Genomic DNA, 21,656 nt, shown 5'->3' with positions numbered 1-21,656 from the left:
ATCTGGGTTTGCAGGATGTGAGGGTGTTACTGGGTTGCTCCAAATGTCTTTCTCTGCCTTTGAAGACCGGTTTGGCAGCCCTCCCCCTTTCCTGCTTCCCCATCTGCTGAGGGAAGATCTCCCCCCCCCAGGAACATCTCTTTGTGTTGAGTCAGGCCACTTCACACCTCATCAAGGCAGCCTGGCCAGGCTGCCAGAGGCTGGCCAATCAGAGCAAAGCAGCAAAAACACTGCAGGGCTGAAGTTGGCAACTTTTCAGGTAAAGTTTAAAACTCCTTACCTGAACAAGTTATATTAAATCCCACAACTGGAACTTGTGATATTTATGATAACAATTACTTTGATACCAAACTTGTGGTATCTGTTACTTAAGGGGACTTTTAAAATTAAAATAAAGTTTCCCCATTCTAGCGTATGGAGGCCATTCACTACAATGAGAGAAAACATGAATTTGGCTGTTTAACTATTACTATTTATAACTATTTTTATAAGGTCCCTGCTTATAGTTACATGGTACCCAGCCCTAGGGGCACATAGGGCACACCTTAGCGGTGACTTATATGTAATAATAAAGTAGTTTAAGGCTTTGGAACTGCTTTTAATTCCAAAGTCGAATTTGCATGTAACTTTAATTTAAAAGCAGCCGGCAAGGCAGGCCTGCCTTTAAAATGACACTGGGCACCTCAGCAGTGCACCTACGGGTGCACTACCTATGCTGGGGTCCCTAAACCTACATGCCCTACCATATACTAGCGACTTATAGGTTGGTTGACTTAGCCCATTATAATTAGCCTAATTTGCATACTAAATTTACACAGAGTACAGGCCTGGGGACTGGTTAGCAGTACCCAGGGCACCATCAGAGTCAGGAAAACACCAGCAAAAAGTGAAAATTGGGGGCAAAAAGTTAAGGGGCCTCTGCAATCAGCCCTGTTCTCTCACATTTTTATTTCCTTCTTTCTTTTTTTTCTTCCTTCTTCCTTTATTTCCTACTTCCTTCTGTGTTTGTTTCCTTTGTTTTTGTGTTTTTCCTCATTTTTTTAAAAATCAGTCTTTCTTTCTGTCTTTCTTTTTTAATCCTACCTTCGTTTATTCTTTCATTTTTCCATTTCTATTCTCTTTTTTCCTCTTTCTTTCATCCTTCGTCCTTTCATTTTCCTTCTTTCTTTCTTTCCTTTTTTCTTTCATTCTTTCACTCATTCTTTCTTGTTTTTTTTTCTTCTGTTTGTTCATTCATTCTTTCCGTCTTACTTGCTTTCTTTCCCTCACCTTATTTCTTTCAGTCTGTCCTTTGTTCTTGCTTTCATTCCTTCTTTCATTCATTCTTGCATTCATTCCTTCTTCATTTTTCTTCTTTCTTCCTTGCTTTTATTCCTTCTTTCTCATGCTTTCTTTGTCACTTTCTTTCCTTCTTTCTCTCTTTCTTTCTTTCTTTCTTTTTATCTCTCTTTCTTTCTTTCATTCCATCCTTCCTTCTTATTTTCTCTTTCTTTGTCTCTCTCTTTTTCTTTACCTTTTTTATTTCTTTATCTCTATTACTTTCTTTTTCTCTGTTTCCATTTCTTTCCCTTTCTTTATTTCTTGCATTCATTCCTTCTTTCCTGCTTTCATTCCTTATTTCATTCTTTCTTGCTTTATGTATGTCTATCCGTCCCTTTCTTCGCTCTTTCTGTCTTTCTATCCTTCATTCTTCCTTTCCTTCTTTCTTGCCTTGCTTCTTTCCTTCTTCGTTGCTATCCTTCTTTTTTGCCCTCTTTATTTCTTGCCTTCTTTCCCTATTTCTTGCCTTGTTTATTTTCTTCTTTCTTTCTTTCTTTCCTTCCTTCTCTTTTCTTCATTCTTTATTTCTCACAGGCAAGAGGCTGGCAGCCAATTGCACAATTAATGGCATTTTGGAGCTATGTTACCCAAACCCTTTTGATTTTACCAAATTTATGTAATGTGTAATACATAGCTACTTACAAGGGTTTTAGCTTTCATCAATTTGTCTGTGATTGAGTCATTCACATTTTTTCTCCAACCCACTCAAGCATGCTTCAAGGGGCAATGCGTCACCACTCTTGAGTCATTGGCTGACTTCACTACTATTTGTGGCATGCTGCCCTTTCACAAGGAGCACATACACATGCAAAGTAGTTCCCTTCACTGCTAGGGAGTACTATGGTAATGTGTGCTTTTGTGAGGCCAAAAAAAACATATTTGCCTTTAATTAGTATTTTTTTTTAGATTGATAATTGTCTGGCAGCTTCCCAAACAATAACATTTTGCAAAATCATGACAAGACAATACAAAAATTGCCAAAAGGCTGGCGGATGAAACCGACCTATTGGCTTTGCCAGCTTTTGATAGGACAGGCGTTAGCCAAGGCCTTTTAATTTTACTAAAATGATAAGTGTACATAGTTACGCATTGGGACATTCAGACAGCCTTCTTCATCCATAGCTCTATTATTGTGCCATTCACATTTTCTTCCCCCTACTAGAACATACAGCATGGGGCTGTGGATCAGCCCACCTAGGCCATTGGCTAATTTCAATGTGAGTAATGGCATTCCACACTTTGACAAGGAGCACATCCATACACAATGTAGTTCCCTTCAGTGACAGAGACTGTTGTGGCAATGCGCTCTTTTAGAGAATAACATATTTTGGATTACAACCAGTGTTATTTGTTAGACTGAAGAAGGTCCGACAGTGCCCCCAACAATAAAATTGACAAAAAACATAGAGGAACAAAACAAGCATAGACAAAGCCAAGAGGCTGCTAGCCAAAGCCATAACTATTGGATTTACCAATGCTTATAAAAATGTGAGTTGTTTGTCATTTCTTTCTGTGCTTCATGCTGAAATGCTTATTAAGGAATTAAACTGCTGTAACATGTTTTATCAAATAGAATTAATACCAAATATGAACAAAACAACATGCAGTAATCTAGTACTTCTTTAAGACCATGTTATTTCAATCTCTCATACTTTTGTTTGCAGGTGTCCTCTCTAGGAGTTACCACCTTCAGTCTGTGTGCACTGGGAATTGATAGATTCCATGCTGTTACAAGTCCTCCCTCCAAGGTGAGACCCATTGAGCAGTGCCATTCTATTATCGCTAAACTAGCTATCATCTGGGTGGGTTCCATGACTTTGTCTCTGCCTGAGATACTCCTATGGGAGATAACACAAGACACCTCTCCTGTCTCTGGTATGGTCACAGAATACTGCGTTATGAAACCATCCACAAACCTACCCCAGTCCATCTATTCTCTTGTTATTACCTACCAAAATGCAAGAATGTGGTGGTACTTTGGCTGTTACTTTTGCCTACCCATCCTGTTTACCATTACCTGCCAGCTGGTGACCCGAAGAATTCATAGCACAGAGAAGACTATAGAATGCCATAGCTTGAAGCACAGTCAACGTGAAAACCAACTCAACTGGACTGTGGTAGGCTTGACAATCGTTTACGGCATCTGCACCATTCCAGAGAACATCTGCAATGTTCTGGTGGCCTATACAGCACTGGACATGTCAAAACAAACCCTTGATCTTCTCAATCTTATCAACCAGTTCTTTATGTTCTTTAAGTCCTCTGTGACCCCGGTGATCCTTCTGTGCCTCTGCAAATCCCTCGGCCAGGCTTTCATGGACTGCTGTTGCTGCTGCTGTGAAGAATGTGGTCAAGATAACTCATCAAGTGAGGGTTCAGACAGCAAGCTCAAGGCAGAGATGTCCTCCTCCATCTTTTTTGATAAGTCCAGGGATTCACCACCTCCAATCATGGCACTTGGCACTCCATGCTAAGATGCATCGTAAAATAAACATGCTATGGGTGTATTCCATGGTTAATGCCAAGACAGGACATTATTTTTAATTTGCAAATGTATATTATAAGTGAGAAAAAGGAACTGATGCTGGAATGTCTGGCTTTGTTAACCAAAGGACATTCTCTGCTCTCAACGTGAAGCTCCAATGGTTAAGACCTAGATGCTAGTCATTGAAAAGTGTTTCATTTATATGAATAAAGCAGTTATTGTTCTATGTAAACACCCCTTTTCTCAACCCTCCCTTTAAGGATATAGTTAAATAGTCATCCACCTTTTTACTTCGGTAATTCTAAGAGCAGCTGTTTGTTTTAATATATTTCCTTCTCCTGGAGCTCTCAATCTGCAGCCACTTTTTAACAGCTCTTGAGTCCCAAGCACAATATTCATCCATCACTTTTGGCAATCAAACATGGTATGATTTTTTACATAAAAGAGCCTTTAAAAGACCAGACACCTTTCATTCCACGGAAATAGGTAGAATGAGATGGACTTGAAGAGACTTATAGCAAGAATGAAGAACACACATGGACATTGAATTTTAAATTACTGAAAAGGTGATTGCTCAGCCTAAAAAGAGAACTTTGGGTGGAGTGCAATAGACTTAACTGTATGCCTTTACAAGAGTTACCTGGACACATTTCATGGCGCCCCATTCTAAGTCGGACTTGCCATGGTGACGATTTTGAGATTTCTATTAAAGTGGAACTTGTGAAATTAAATAGATGACATTGAACAATGAGTGAAACACTTTATTCCTGACATTGACCCAGGTTCAGTATCTATGGGGAAACTCAGATCTGATCCAATAGTGTATTCAAAGGTGCATTGAAGTAGTCAATAGTTATTGCATTAACTTGAGTGACATTCCCATATGGCCTGATGGGATGCAGATAAAGGTCAATATGTAATGTATCATCTTTATGTTGGCATTCACACCATACTCGCGGCCGTTGTTACCCAGCTTCTAACCATCAGATTATGGTTTTCATATGCAATACTTAATAACGTAGTATAACACTGTTAGCAACTTCTTAGCCCGGGATTACTAGAATCGACAAAGGCAGAGTAAAATTTACAACACTGGTGTTTATTAATATTTTATTAATATTAATATAGATATTATCGTGTGTAAATAAATGTAATAAATGAGCCTGTATCATGTTTTCATGCATTACTATTTTCTCCTTCTGTGTCTGTAATAGCCTACGCATGTTGGACATGACGGTGCAAGAAGCAGGTGTCAAGGCTCTGGGGTGTGATTTTGAATCTATTATGAGCACGTGTGGCATTTCAATGACCCATGAAATTAATGCAACTCCCTTTACATTTGTGTATTTCTTCCAGGTGGGAAAGCATGCATGAACCTAAAGAATAAAAAAAGTTACCGTTATAGATAGTTACTTCCATTAGGATCAATTCGACCTAGAGAAATAATGCAAATCCTCTTGAGGATGCTTATTAGAGATAGGTTTATGGTTTACTCGTGATTATGGGCAGAACACATCTCACCATGCTGATGGCAATTCCAGGCAGTTGTCAAGTATTAGGTGAGATCACAAACTGAAGTTTATGTGTATTTTCGGACAAAATTGCTTGGTTCTATAGACTGAACGTTACACAACATATACATAATGCTTTCTCTTAAGTTAGAGTACTGGAACCTAGGCACAAACACCACTCATATGTTCTCATTTGAATTTCAAAACAAAACAAATTGTCAATTAGGTAGAATGCTGGCACTAAAGATGACATCTGTAGAGTGATGTCAAATATTGACAGACTCCAGAGCAAGAACTCCCGGAAACATTAAACTGTCAATTCAAGAATGGGGCTAAAATACCAACTAGTTCCATATGTAAACGTCCTCTTACAACAAACATGGCTTTTATTCTAATTGGTGAGTCATTACCTGATCCTGTAGCCATTCATTATATTAAATATCTCACTAGGATGGAGTGAAATGTTGTTTGCTCCTATAGCAAGATCTCCACTCATCTTAAGAGTGGCTTTTCTTGTCCATTCACCCTAACGATTTCCTGTATGGAAATTACATAACACTTCATTCAATGTGTAGATGGAGTTTTTTTGATGGCTTAAAAGATCACATTGTCCTATAAAAAATAACTATACCAAAGGTATCCACTTTCTTGGTTCCTCGTATATTGACTTTATGTGACCTGCGCCAAAGGTTTGTGTCTCTAATACAAAAGCATACCATCATTCCTGAATTTGGTGTGCCGGTGGATTTGGGGAATGTATGTATGTGTTTTCAAGTGAGTAGTGTTCAAAGTGCAGTCCCATCAACATAACTAAGGTTTCTTATTTTCTTTGTTACTCTTTTCTGTTTTCATAAATTCAAGTTTACCCTGCTTCCTGTTAGTTCAAAAATAGCCCCATGCCTCGTATGTTGTTGCCTTAGTGCCAGAAAAACCTAAGGGTGAACATGCGCTATATAGGTTTTAATGATTCTTCTGGATACCATGACTAGGAGGTCCAATATTTTGTGCATCGTTCTCAGCAAGGTAAAGCATTTGCATGTCAGTTTTTTTTAAACTTGTGCTTCCATTGACAGAGAACTATTCAGCCATAAACTTTTTATAGAGTTTGAAGGTGCAGGAGGGGATCCTAGGCTCTTTGGCCGGTCTAATGTGGTCAGCGGACTACAAAGGGATGCCTTATTCCTCACCATAAGTAGTTCTGTTTTGTTTCCAGTCAATTTCAGGGAGCAACTTTACATCCATTGGGCAACCTTCTCCAGGCAGGGGCCCAGAGGATGCTGGATACCGTTACTGGGAAGAAGAGAAACCACCAACTGCGTATCATCAGCATAAGAAATTATAAAAACACCAAATTCCCTTACCATGGGGGTCAATGGCTGTAAATAGATGTTAAAGCGGACCCTTGCAGAACCTGGTTTTTCAGGGGGAATACTTCTAAGAAGCAAGGGGGAATCCCAGACCTGAAAAGATCTTCTTTAAGAAAAGAGTGCAGACAATTTCATACCTCCTTCTTTACCACTAGTTTACTCTGCCTGTGTGCTAAAGTGTTGTGGTCGATAGTGTTGATCGCTGCACTCAGGTCGAGGCAGATAATTGCAGCCATACCACCATTATAAAGAATTTGTTTGACCTCCTCCGTAAGCAGCAGCATGGCTGATTCCATGCTATGTTTTTGCTGAAAAACACTTTGCGTTCGATCGAGTAGCAAGTTTGCCTGTAGATGACTAGAGAGGAGTTTTTAATATGCTTCGCGAGAATTTTACCCCAAAACAGCAGCAAGGAGATAGGTCTATAGTTTCTAGACAGGATGGGTTCAAGGCCAACTTTTTTTAACAGAGGTTTAACTACTGCGTATTTCAATTCTTAGGGAACAGAGCCTGAAGTGATGGAGAAATTCAAAAGATCCAAAATAACAGGTAGAATTTCTTGTCTTCCTTCCCAGAAGATATGGGGAGGTGCCCTTTCAAGGGGAGTCCGATTGTAACCTCCCCAGAGAGTCTGAGAGAATTTCTTAAGCGATAAGGCGAAAACTTTGAAGATTCCCTCTATCTTCTACCAAGGGTACATTTCCTACTGTTGTAAATGGCACTTCTCTTCCCTTTAGTAGTTCGGTATAGATTGCAGCAACTTTATTCTGAAAAACAGACTGCAAGTTCATTGCATTGTTCTTCTGAGGGAGTGGGGGGGGCGTTACCTGATTTAAGGGTGTTCAGGGATTACGCAATCCGGAACAGCTCTCTCAGGGCATTCACTGCTTTTACCAATAGATCTTCATAATAGGCAGCTTGGACCCTTCTAATCTCTTGATGGTAGAAACAAGTGGAAGTACGCAGTCTTAGCCTCATTGTTATATTGACATCTCCATATTCTCTCCAATTTTTTACATCAGTTTTTTTACCACCTGGAAGTTTATGGTTCCAGCTCAAGACCCACACAACTGGTCCCATAATACTGTGGCGCCGTCCATATCATACCACAGCTGCAGTCTCCTCACCATATGTTTAGGCGTGGTCCTGATTCACGTAAAACTGAATGTACTCTGTCAAAGTCACACAATCCTTTGGAGGCACAGTACCACAGTGAGATTGTACCTCAGGGAACTCCTCCTGCCAGCACATAAGGCAAATAAGGACCTGTGGATAGGATCAGGAGTGTAGTGCAAGATAACCAGGCTATTAGCGAGTGGATAGTAGATAGCAGAAAGGACGGCTAGGAGAGTGCCAGTCTTCAGTCTGAGAGGCTGATTTGGTCCTTGCCACATGACACACCTTTCTTTGTACAAGTGGAAGTGCATATGAAGTTGTGAAAGTGCAGCCTCCTGGGGCTGCGTGGAAGCACACCAGGGACTAAAGGTCCCTTGCTTTCAATTCACAGCATAGGGTATTCAGGATTACACTGAAAGCAGTGGGGAGAATCATTACTCCGTACAGTGCCCTGTCAGAAGGGGTCGCTGTATGCCTGCTGAGCCATAGGCTCCATCTAGTCACAAGTAATGCCATAAGGCACATGGCTCCTGGGTTGGCCTTGCACATGTGGAAATACACAACACCCCACATGGATAGAAGGAACAGAGATGCTTTGAGGTCGCCAAATGCAGTGACCGTCCTTTAGTCGTCCCATAGGTGCATGCAGAGGGCAGTTACGGCCTACAGATCACGAGAGGAGGGGAGCACTTAAGAGCAACCGGTAGGCAATCAGAAGGAAAGAGTTGCCATAACAGTGGTCCTTGTGTGGCCTAGTAGTAGGGACACCGTTGGGTGATGGAAACAACCAAAGGGGATAGTTGCAAAGCAGACACGGCAGGTGTAACCCAGGCATGGATGGAAATGGACTCGGATGTCACATCTCAGCAAACAGCATACACTTATTCTGGGCAGGAATGGACATGTTTCTACTAAACTTAGTGGAGCGCTGAAACTGCTCGGTTTTACATAGGGAGTTGCAAAGGGGGAGCTGCATATGGTCTGGAAACCACAGGCATCATGGTGGAGGAAAAAACACAGACGGACAGAAGCATGATAGCCTAAAAGAATACCCGCTCAAACAATGACCCTGAGATGCCTTATGGCAGAGGCATATAGCCAAAAATAAGACCCGCTCAAACAATATCCTTGGGTTGCCTTACGGCAGGGACATGGGGAGTAGGTAGGGTCCACCAAAGGGTCAGCAGTGGGCAGACATCGCATTTGCAGCCTGGACACGGCCAGGGGCCACCCACAGAGATTGGTAGCAAGGTGGAAGCATAGCCGCAAATGCTGGGTACCCGACCAAGGGAGCCATTGTCGAGGAGGCTGTACATGAACACTGACTACAAGTAATATTCATAAACAAACCCAAAGGGACAATCAGGAAGGCCGGGAAACAAATAGTTCAGACGTGGAACGTGTTTATAACCATTAGTTGTGATGTTTTGTTATGTACCATATAATGTAATAAAACTGCGGCTGTTGATATTCCAGCAATGTCTCACCTCTTGTTTGTTGATGAAGAGTGAAGGAGAGGACTGGGAAAAGGCTATGGAGTACATGGACAAGAGAGTGACTAGGTGGGGTTGGCGGTCTCTCGCACGTCTGGGAGGGATTTCAACACAATACTGGAGGCTGTCAGTGGGGCAATGGTTGTATCATACATGCCTTTCATACCCCTTGGGCCGGGGGCATACAAACTGCTACATGATTTTTCCCTCCACTGCAGACCTCCATTATCAATGAGGGCTATGATCTCTTGGAGTTGAGGCCCCCTCTGACCCATGAAACGGAGGAAGTGGCCCTGGTACTATTAGCTCTTACATAGGGGGAGCCCACACCTCTCCGAGAGGACAGTATCTGTTTATCCGCCCTCCGCTCCTTCATTGCCAGAGGACCTCGACCATTCGCCCCTCCACTGTTTTGCATCCCCTGGCCAGTTGCCTCACATTCTGGAAGGATCCACACACCATGTCCCCTGAGCACCTTACACAAGGATCAGATGCGGTGGGATGCTTTTCAAAGAGGACTGTCTCCTGGGGGACTTAAAGCCTGAAGCATTCATCACTTCACATACTGCAGGACTGGGTGATGTCTTGACTGCCCAATCACTAGAGCGCACCTCTAATCTTACCTCCCATGGCCGCGCCATCTCCTCTTGTCATCTCAAAACCACCTTCACTATTTCATGTTGAAACCCAAGCCTTTCCATCAACTCACATTCCCGGAACCCATGGCAAACACTGCTTAGGCCAAAACGTCGACCACTGAAATACCTCAAGCCACCAGGATAGGTGGACACATTTACAGTGGATGAACTGCACATCTACACTGGATATGCAAAAGTGGTCCCAAGTTGCTATACCACTATCTGGGAAGATTTTCTAACCAAGAAACAAGTTGAGGACCCTCTCAAGACCTGATGAAGTTCTGCCTCTGTGTGTGCCTGGCAGCATCCTCTCCATTACATATACCTGTGTTATTATATGAATGTGAATTTCTCCATCCTCCTTCTCTCTCTCTGCCCACCCTGTTTGTGTAGGATTGTTGGAGACTGTGGAGGACCAAGTGGTTTGTTGTTGTTTTGGGAAGTGGGAGAAGGAAGTTGGTGGACATTCATTGTTGTGGGCCTATTTGCAGCTCCCAGTGGCCCTAGTGCCTCTTAACCCATCCATGGAGGTAATCCCCACACTAGCCATATTGGACTGGCTCTCCTCATGCTCTCTATCTACTCCTTCACATTTTACCCCTCGACCTGAAGAGCTCACTTGAAGCTTCATTGGCAGGTGGCCCCGCTCCTACAGTGCCAGCACCCCCTCTTGCATCCTGTCTGCTGGCTCAGACGTTCGGTCTGTCGGAGCCCCATATACGGCCCCAAGACCTGTTCCCCCTCCTGACATAATCTCCCAACTTCCAGTGATTATTGCCAATGTTGTAATGAGGACCAAACACTTTAACCTCAGTCACTACATGCAACCTAGTATTAAACGACATCACAAAAATTATCAAAAAAACTGATGAAACTTAAACTCGGGACAACAGCACCTAGAACAACCAAGAATTACTCATCAGAGAGGTCAGAACCAATGAGACTATTTGGTGCACACCTGACTATGGGCCCACCAAAATACAATGACTGTGACACAACTATCGGTCTGAACTGTCATGAGACATCTTCCTTGAAGATCATATAGCGTTTGTCATCTAACAACTGAAACAAAAACCTTAGATCTGGGTGTAAAAATACACAGGATGTTGAGGAAACATATTGTAGGACCTGGTCCTTTCTGCAGGGTCATCCCCAAACATTGTTATTTCCTTCTTCCCTTTTTGCTGAATACGTTTTGTTGACTTTAGGTCTCTGAGCCCTTTACCACTGCTAATTAGTGGTAAAGTGCATGTGCACTCTCCTTAAAACATGGTAAAATTGGCTTGTCAACAATTAGTATATTTAATTTACTTATAAGCCCCTAGTAAAGTACACTATCTGTGCCCCAGGCCTGTAAATGAGATGCTACTGATGGACCTGCAACACTAATTGTGCCACTCACTTCAGTAGCCCTTTAAACATTTCTCAGGCCTGCCATTGCAGAGCCTGTGTGTGTAGTTTTAAACTGCCATGTTGACCTGGCGAGTTAAACCTCTTGCCAGGCCCAAAGCTTCATTTTTAATACATATAAAAAAGAAGGCCCTAGGCCTTAGACAGCCCAGGTGCAGGGTGCATTATATTTAACAAGTAGGACATGTAACTTTAAGGTTTGCATGTCCTACTAGTTAAAAACTCTTAAATTTGTTTTTCACTTCTAAAAGGCCTCTTGCTCCCAAAGCATAACATTGGGATTACCTTATTACATTTTGTAAGTGTAATTTCCAATTGGGAAAAGATGGGGCCCCCGCATTTGGTGTCTCTGGAATCACAATGCAAAATCACAACTTATGGTAAAGTTGGATTTTAAATTGTAATTCAGAAAATTCAATTTTAAGAAAGTTAGAGTTTTCTTACTTTAACCATCTGGTTCCTTCTGCCTGCCTCCAATACATGTCTGGACTGGGAGAAATCTGGACGTTGTGCATTCCCTCAAGACAAAGGGAGCTTAGGTGCGACAGGTGGGACATCAACATTTTGTTTGGTCACACTAGGCAGCTTGTCAGGGATGGAGGAGCTGACACGTACACCTGAATAGGCACTGTTCTGCCTCAACACAAAGGGATGCATAACACCCTGTAGTGAGTCTGTAGCCAGGCCAGGAATAAAGGACCTATGTACACTTCAAAGACCCTTCTTGGAAGTAACCCCCAATTTAAAGGCACAACTGGGTATAACTACTTGAACCCTGACCCTGCTGACTCAGAACACTTCTGGATATGTGAATATTCTGCCAGGAAGACGGGCTGCTGTGCTGTTGAAAGGACTGTTGATCTGCTGGATTCTGCTGGACGTCTGCTCTGCAGTGCTGACCTGCTTCCTGCTGCTCTCCATGCCTGATAGTGAGAAGGACTAGACCTGAATCTCTCCAAACTTGAACCAAAAGAGACTCAAAGTGATTGCTGGCTTGCCTTCTGTTCTTCTGAAGACTCAGGGACACAAAAGACTTCCAACATACTGGCTACACCTCCTAGACCCATCTTCAACCATCTGCTGACCCCAAAAAGGTGCCTCTCCAGTCAGTAAGTGGTTTTTTGCTACTGAAATCATGTTTTGGGCTCTTTGTGACCACGAACAGGCCTGTTTGCACCAGAACTGCACCACTCACCTGAAGAATCAGCGCAAGCCACCGCAAGTTCGTCTCTTCCCTTCACAAGCATCACCACTTGTGATGGCGAGGCTCCAGTCCTCTTGTCTGTGTCACTCAGCAGACTCCTTTCGCCCATGGACCACCGCCAGTGACCCTCTCCTTGCTCCCCGTGAACTTCTTCTGCCCGAACACAGGACTCTTGGCTTAATTCTTGAGAAGGTAAAACTTCAACTGGACTTATCTGGGACTGTATCCGACCCCCGCTCCATCACGGTCAGGCTGAACTTTTAGATTTAACCTGGTCTCGTGCGACCAGATATTCCCAGTTGAAACTTTATTTTTTTAAGTACTACATTGCATTTTAATCATTAAAAATTAATATTTTAACTTCTACTTATTAGAGGTTTGTCATTTTGGTCATGTTTTGCTCATAAAATTAAGTTCTATTCTTCTAAGTGTCTTTTGTGGGGTGTTTTCAAAGTTTTACTGTTTAAAGTATTGCACAGATTCTTTACACATTGCCTCTTAACTTAATCCTGCCTGTTCTTTGCCAAGCTATCAGAGGGTGAACATAGGTTAATTCATAGTGTGTATCTCACTTACTTTGACCAGGACTGTGGTTCCTGCTTGGACAGGACCTGAATTGGGATTTCCTAGCAACATTAGAAAACCCAAACAGAAAGGAAGAAGGAATTATTTTTGAAAAGGTACAACTCTGGATTTATTGCCTGCAGGCATATCAAACAGGGTTAGCAGTAATATTCCATGCTTGTCCCTGCAAACGTATATTGCAATACCTTTTAAGCCAGTGATATAACATATTTAATTAAATGCATTCTTTCAATGACCTCACACATGTAATATAACAGAATTCATCTTTGGGGAGTGGAATGCTACTTGACCATATTCCTTAATAAAATCATGGCGCAACGTATATGTCTCTGTTGTTGGACACAAATAAGTCTGTAATACACACATTTTGGTATACCACACTCTGGTATACCATAACTTTGATATTTTCTCATTATTTGCTCAACATTGTTAATTTGTACTCCCTTAACCCCAGCTATTCTCTGGATGGTGTTTTCAAGACATTTCAAAATCAATAGGGCATTTTTTTACATTGATTGAGGCTGATATGTAATAGAACACCATGACGCACCCACGTGATGGCCACACACATGGTGGGCGGATCCACTACTACCCACATCTGTTTGGCATTTTGTACTGAGATGGAGCACTCGTCTATTAAGATGCAGGGAGTGGAGCTCAAGTCAGTTAATCCAGCAGGGCAGAACCCTTGACAAAGTGAATGCAGGCATCTGGGGAGGGGGAGATTGCTTTTCCCAGCAAGGATAAGAGAGTTTTTCTCACTTTTTACCTTATTGTTATAGTGTATGACTTTAGCGTTCGCCCTCCTTCAAAATACCCTATGGGTTATTTTAGAATCCCCTCACCTCCACTTTCCCTATTTGTTTTGGCAGGTTTTTCAAGTGCATGGAAACCCACACAATGCACTCAAGATATACTGGCTGCTATAGCCTTCTACGGCTCACACCCTGACTTCTGCATGTGAATTTCTTGTCGGCCATATTATGATTACACCATTATATCTTGCACACATAACATACACAGGCTAGCATAGTCTTCTATAACTTACACCATGACTTTGCATTATTATGCATGCAAGCTTCTTGTCTATTCTATTACGATTACACCATTAGCAGTGTTAACAGATGTTAAGATGGCATTTTGTTTCTAGGACAATGTATCTGAAAACTGTTAGAAATGGGGTTTCTATGTGGCAGGGGTATGCACCCAGTCCAAGTAAGGGCCACCACTCTAGTCAGGGTAAGTCAGATACATAATAAAAGATAATCTGTGCTAACCCTTTGGTAGTTTGACACAGAGCAGTCAGGTGTATCTAAAGAGGCAATGTGTAATGTATTTGTGCAAAACACACACAGTAACACAAATGAAAACATCACAAAAAGACTCCACACCAGGTTAAGAAAATAGACAATGATTCTATTAATAAATCAAGTTCAAACGACAAACATCAAAAAACTAGAGTTATATATTTAAAAAATATAAACAGAGTTCTAGAGCTTATAAGCAATAAGCGCCAATGGGGGTTATCTGCTCAAGCTGGACTTGGACAAAGTCAACAGTTCAGACCAACTATGATGGAACACAGGCTGGGGACAAGAGCAGCAGAGGCCTTTTGAAGAAAATACCTTGATCCTGGTCGCAACGGCGAAATGCAGGGAGCCGATGAAAGATGCGTTGAGCTATGTGTCAGTGCTGGGACCACAGTCAATGTGATGTGTGGGTTTTCCTCATGCAGTGGTGGCAATGTATTGGCTCTAAGGACTAAGCATTGAGCTGTGATGTGTTGATTCCGAAGTGTGATGCATCGGGTTTCTCAACGCAGTCGAGGGGATGCGCTAATCTCTCTGAGCTGCTGCAGGGGTGATGCGCAGTTCTGAGCATCGAGGCTTTCAAGGCGATGCTTTGATGCCAACAGCAGTGCACGGGTTCTACTCCCACAACAAGGTTGATGCACTGGTTCTGCTCCAAGCAGACTGGAGATGCGTTCATTTCTCTGGTGCAAGCATCTGGGTCCACTTCCAGTGAACCAGGCACAGGAGCACAGGTAGAGACTTTGATATCCCTGAATCTCAAGCAACAGGAGGCAACCCAGCAAGGCAGAGTCCAGCTCTCTCACAGCAAGGCCAGAGAGCAGCAGGCAGCAGGACAGCACAGCAGAAAAGCAGTCATTCCATGTCAGCAATACAGCCGAGAAACAGTTGTTGATTCAGCACAACATTAATCCAGTTGTAGGTCCAGAAGTGTCCGATTTGGTGGGGTCAGATGCCCAGTGCTTATATCCAAATGTGCCTTTAAAGTGGGGGGGACTTCAACAAAGTGTCTTAGAAGTGCATACGTATCCTTTCTTCCTCAGCACTGGCTCCAGACTATCAGTAGGAAGTATTTAGGTCATGGTGTGAGGACAGGCACTGCCTATTCAGGTGTAAGTGTCAGCCCCTTCCACCCTTCCTGCCGAGGAAGAGCCATCAGAATGCAGATGAGTACTCAGACACACCTAGGGCCATATTTATACTTTTTGACGCAAAACTGCGCTAACGCAGTTTTGCGTCAAAAAAATTAGCGCCGGCTAACGCCATTCTGAAGCGCCATGCGGGCGCCGTATTTATTCAATGATGTTAGCCAGCGTTAGCCGGCGGCGCTGCCTGGTGTGCGTGAAAAAAACCGACGTACACCAGGCAGCGCCGGCGTAGGGGGATATGGAGCTTGGGCGCCAACAAATGGTGCAAGTCAGGCTGAGGCAAGTTTTTCGCCTCAACCCGATTTGCGCCATTTTTTTCGACTCCCAACCCCCATTGAAATGACTCCTGTCTTAGCAAAGACAGGAGTCATGCCCCCTTGCCCAATGGCCATGCCCAGCGGACTTCTGTTCCCTGGGCATGGTCATTGGGCATAGTGGCATGTAGGGGGGCACAAATCAGGCCCCCCTATGCCACAAAAAAAAAAAAAAAAAAAAAATTACCTGAACTTACCCTAATGTCCCTGGGATGGGTCCCTCCAGCCTTGGGTGTCCTCCTGGGGTGGGCAAGGGCGGCAGGGGGTGTCCCTGGGGGCTTGGGAGGGCACCTCTGGGCTCCTTCCGAGCCCACAGGTCCCTTAACGCCTGCCCTGACCAGGCGCTAAAAAACGGCGCAAAAGCTGCCGGACGTCATTTTTTTTGACCCGCCCACTCCCGGGCGTGAATTTTGCCCGGGAGTGTAAATACGGCGCACATGCCTCGGAGTCAATTTTTTAGACGGGAACGCCTACCTTGCATATCATTAACGCAAAGTAGGTGTCCACGCTAAAAAATGATGCAAACTCCATGGACTTTGGCGCTAGACGCGTCTAACGCCAAAGTATAAATATGGAGTTAGTTTTGCGTCGGAATTGCGTAAAAAAAAACAACGCAATTCCGGCGCAAACAGAGTATAAATATGCCCCCTAATCTTTCAGTGTTTGTGGTTGTCTAGAGGGAATGCACAAAGTGAAGGTTTCATCTGCACCTGATGGGTATTGCAGACAGGCTGCAGGTAACAGCAGATAAATGTCTGCTTTCTAAAAGTGGCATTTCTACCAGTAAAGAGGGTTTATCATTATCATTCCAATGATATGAAACATGGCATAGCTACTCCTCTACCAGGAATTACAGCTTAAAAGTGTAACAAGAAATTCCCAGTAACCTATAAGAGGAGTTAGCCTCAGTCTAGTGAACAGAAGCATTAAACAGTGAAAACTAAAACAAAATCTTAAACTAGAAACACGCTAGTTATACTAATCTACCTGTATATATTAGTTTAATTGCTTGATTCTTGAGGTCCAGGATTATCCAATCACTGTGCCGGATAAAAACGTTCATGAAGCAATCTGTGTGCAAAACTCCATAAGGAAGTCAACACCTAGCATAGAAGGAAGACAGCACAGCCCAATATGCTAGCTATCACTGAAAACAAAAGGATTTAATCAATATGCTCAACCGAAGCCATTTGAATGGCTGGGCCAACATGCAACAAAGACATAGGGACTCAGACATGCTTCTCTCAGTATCCCCAGGTGTTAATTGTTAATTAATATTTCTGTCAGCATATATTTAGGTGGTCCTTTCACCTTTTCTATGCTGTGGGTACAATTTTACCCCAGCAATACCAACAACAATACCAAGGCATGTGACATATTATGAGGGAGTAATCATTTTAAATCCTTGTTAAAATCACCACAGATAATTGGGAATGCCTTATAACCTTAGTTCTGTGCAAGATCTGAACAAGCTCAAACTCTGAGTCATGGAACAGGGCTCTACCTATTCCAAGTCTCACCTGCCCTGGTTGGCAACACTTTGACACATATTGCTTTACATGAATCTAGTGTACCCAGGTTCCCTTTGCTACTTCTCTTTCTCCAAGGCTGTCCAGATTTAGAGGGTCTGCCCCACTGGACTGAGTCATCCACTCAAATATTGATCTGTCGTGTGCTTGGATCCCTACAGTCTCCAAAACTTGTGAAGCCTAGGCTGGGTCTGCCAGCTCTCAGGACAACCATAAGTGGAGCCAATATAAAGCCCACATGACAGGACCTGCCCTGCGCAGAGGTCTTCTTACTCTCATGACACAATATTATTTAGTGATAGGATTTCTCCAAGACATTTATACAACAAACAATTTAGATTATAGACCTAACTCAATGACATGAACCGCAACTCTCACCTAATGCCAAGTCACTTGGATTCACCTCAACACAAGCCTCAACCTAAGGGAGCACATTGCCAAGATAGCCATCCTGATACCATCTCCCTATTCTAAACAAAGTCAAGCTGTTTTTTTTGCAAGAAAGTACTTCAGAACTATTTTCAAGCCATCATATTCTTGCACCTTGATAGGGGTAATGCCCTACTCCATGGCCTCTCAGACTCCACATTGGCACCCATTAGGGGCATTCTACACACCACAGCATGTCTCATCCAGTGCCTGAAGATATATGATCAAATTGTCCACATATTGATGGAAATCCAGTGGCTCCCTCTGCTGGCCCACACCATCTTCAAAACTAGCTTCATCGTTTACAAAGCTATCACAATCAGCACCTCTACTTATCTTGCAGACACACTCACCATTTGAGTTGTTTTTGGCACACCCAAGGCCAGGGCACCATCAGACTAAAGACGAAAAAGTGTGTAAAAAACAAACAGCAGGCCTTTTGGTTTTATTTGGTGCTAAAAGGATCTCTAAAATATTTAAAGCTCGAACAGTAACAAGCAGTACATTAGATAATGAAAAGTATTGCACAAATTCAGTCAAAAAGAGAGTGGTGGCAGTGAATATGGAGACAGGTGACATCAAAATCTAAAGTAGATTTATAAAGATGAAGAGAGAGTACACATTTGCTGAGGAGTCTCCACATTGAGTTAGATAGCACCCACTTATAATAATTTGCAAAATAATCCAATACAAGAATAAGACACAGACATTTTTACTGGATAAATAATACATGGACGCATAGTCAATGCTCCCAGGTACTCCAGGAGATAATGTTGCTTATACTATTGAGAACATGTTGTTGCACCCTGCCACCCTCAGCACCTTGAGACCCTCACGGGTGAGTAGAGCGCTTAATAAATACTCTGATTGATTGATTGATTAAGGATCCTCCTGTGAGAGTGGCTACTGAGAATGTTTTTAGAAGTAAGAGTGAGATGCTATACCCTACCCAACTCCAGAAGGACAAAGTATTATGGTGCTAGAGCAGTAGGAGAGAAACAGAAACATAATTTTGGATATTGCATGGGGAAGGTTAGAAAGGTTATTCGAAATTCTCTCAGATACTGTAGATAATGTTGCTTATACTGTTGAGAACGTGTTGTTGCTCAGGACCCTCCTGGTGTGAGAGTGGCTACTGAGAATGCTTTTGAAAGTACGATTGAGATGATATACCCTACCTAACTCCAGAATATGGTGCTGGAGCTCTCGGGAGAAAAAGAAACAAACATAATGTTGGAAATTGCATGGGAGGGTTAGAATCGTAGGTCTTGCCAAACTTGTGAACACAAAATATCTATTTATATATCAGGTCCAGAGTTTTCATTATGACGCAGATGCCCATTTTACCAAGCTGAAAACTTCAACTCTGTCTTCAATGTTCCATTTGTTAGTGAGAATGAGTAGACATAACTTTGCTCTTTAGCTTAGTACCCTAGAGCCTGATTTATAACTTGGCTGAGGGATTACTCCATCACAAATGTGATGGATATCCTGTCCACTGTATTATGATCCTATTATAACCTATAGAGATCATATTATGGTGGACTGGATATCCGTCATATTTGTGATGAAGTATTCCCTCTACCAACTTCTATATCAGACCCTTAGTTTTGTGCCACAGAAGTTTAATGTGGTCATTAGAGGTCATCAAAAGTTTGAGGATGCAGGGTATCTACGAAACATTTTTGGCAGATTACTGTCCACCAAACTCCCATTTCCCTCATCCCATTTAAAGGTGGGGAAAATCCTGCCATCAGAAAACCTTGACTTAACAATCCATCTGCCACTACACGTCTGGATTATAGTGACGGCTGCCCTGCCCTGTTAAGGGCAGGGTGCTTGCCACTGAATTTTCCTGCCCAGCTCCACTATGTGAGACATTGCAGATATGAATAGGGAAAATAACAATTGACCTTGATATGGAGAGATCATGCCCACTGAGTTTTTATTTCTCCAAACCAAACTTTCACTTCAGAAGTTTGTTTTAGAAAAGTGGGGCTAGGAAAGCAGTCCCAAAAAAATAACATCCACGATGCTTTCTGCTTGGCGTTCAGTGAATTTGCTGCACAGCAGTACATGTAAGTCCCAGAAATGCCCACGAGGTAGACACTGATCTCGAATCACGTTGGGAGAGCTTTCACCAACCAAATGTTACTGCTTACCTGGAGGGCTGGCTGGGAACGAGCTGAAGTTTAAATGAGCCTGTAAACCATACATATCTTCAAGGCCACGAACCAGGACTGCAAATTTAGGCCATTGGTACCACTCGGGGATGGGTTCTAACATGATTGTTTTGCAAAGTATGGATGCCTAGAGATGGAAAATATGTGATAGCAAGTCATCACTGTTTGCCTTATGTCTGATCTTACTGGATTAGCAAACATAGCCCAAAAAAATATTTGTTTTAATATTTTTGATAAATAGCATACACATTCATCATAATATGTGGAAAAATAAATCTAATTCCACCAGGTTAGTTAAACGCAATACAATGTAAAAATAATTATAATTATTAATTGTAATAATAACAATATAGTCCTTAAAATAATAACAAAACTTCATTGTATTCCTCATATTGATAAGATTCTATGCATAATTTTCACTTACAATTTCAAATAATAATAGTTGTCACATCTTACATAGGCAATGTATGTCATGAGTGAACATAAACACAATTTTATCATTCACATTCATCATCATTATCTTCTTCTTCTGAAAAGGTGTCATCATTCTCTGTGTCTGTTTGTTTTTCACAGACACATGCAGGCAGTTTGCAGTTCCTAATGCAGTTGCAAACGAGTAGATCTAACACAGTCTGAGGTGCTGGGTGCTCTTCTATCTAGTCCACTACCAGTTGCTCTGCTCCCTTGTGTTTTTACAACTTCCACCCTCCCCCATTTGGAGTAGGTGTCTGTGGATCATTCAGAAAACATCTCCTGCTTACAGCAGCTTCATAATTCGCACATTCAGCATGTTTCTTCAGACAGTCCCTGCAGGATGGAAGCTGATGACTGTCTATCCCACCCTTCTTTGTGCAAAATAGATGATATCTCAGGTCATTCACGTGATGAACTGAATATTTTGGAGCATACAGCAAGCACAAGAATTGCTCTAATTTGTTCTTCAGAGAGATCCCATTTATCTCTGAGATGCGAAAATGTTTCCTGTGTATGTCTGTTGGAAGACAGGATTTTGAACACACTTACTTTTCCTTTTCCCGCAAATGCGCTTTTTGTGTCATATGTACTAAACGTATGGAAACATTTCATAGCTTGACAAAACTTTTCACCTAGAGTTGAAGCTATTTTCCCAATGTCAAGAACTCGCATGCTTTTAGTACCACATTTCAGAAACAATTCAGCCATGACTTTGACATGGAATCTCAAGCACATAATAAACACATTGGTGTCATCTGAGCTCATCATTACTACCTCATAACCCTATTTAGAAGCGTGTGCAGCATGCAGCAACAAACGGACATCTGCTTCTTCATGTGACTGTTGAGATCGGGCACTTTGTGGCTCCCTTCAGATGTTCATGAACAGTGTTTTATTCTCAAGTTTTTCAAAATACTCTCTTTTCCTCCATTCATTTGCAAGACATGTGATGAGAGTTGTTTTATTGCTTATGTGGCTTAGGAATTTCCTCCACTGTCTGACAATCTGAACAGGTGAGATGCTCTGTAAATGGTACCTGAATTATTACCCTCTGATTGTCCTTTAACTGTTCTTACTAGCCATCTCATTGTACGTATCAAACACAACATCGATTTTTTGACTCCTATTCCCTTCATGCAA

At 42.3% G+C, this 21,656-nt stretch overlaps 1 protein-coding gene across 3 annotated transcripts in view; it reads left to right on the top strand.

Annotated features, from left to right (window-relative positions):
* Positions 1–21,656, top strand: part of GPR37L1 (G protein-coupled receptor 37 like 1) — a 213,333-nt gene that overhangs the window by 24,239 nt on the left and 167,438 nt on the right. For 2 of the 3 annotated variants that reach the window (XM_069238943.1, XM_069238944.1), the window contains exon 2: positions 2,985–3,068. In XM_069238943.1, the coding sequence (XP_069095044.1) occupies positions 2,985–3,068 (84 nt within the window). Of the gene's footprint in view, positions 1–2,984; positions 4,972–21,656 lie in introns of those variants that run through there. The other variant, XM_069238942.1, reaches the window with a different exon arrangement.

Source organism: Pleurodeles waltl, chromosome 6, assembly GCF_031143425.1.
Source record: "Pleurodeles waltl isolate 20211129_DDA chromosome 6, aPleWal1.hap1.20221129, whole genome shotgun sequence".
Lineage (NCBI taxonomy): Eukaryota > Metazoa > Chordata > Amphibia > Caudata > Salamandridae > Pleurodeles > Pleurodeles waltl.
This window is presented reverse-complemented; position numbering and strand designations above follow the sequence as displayed.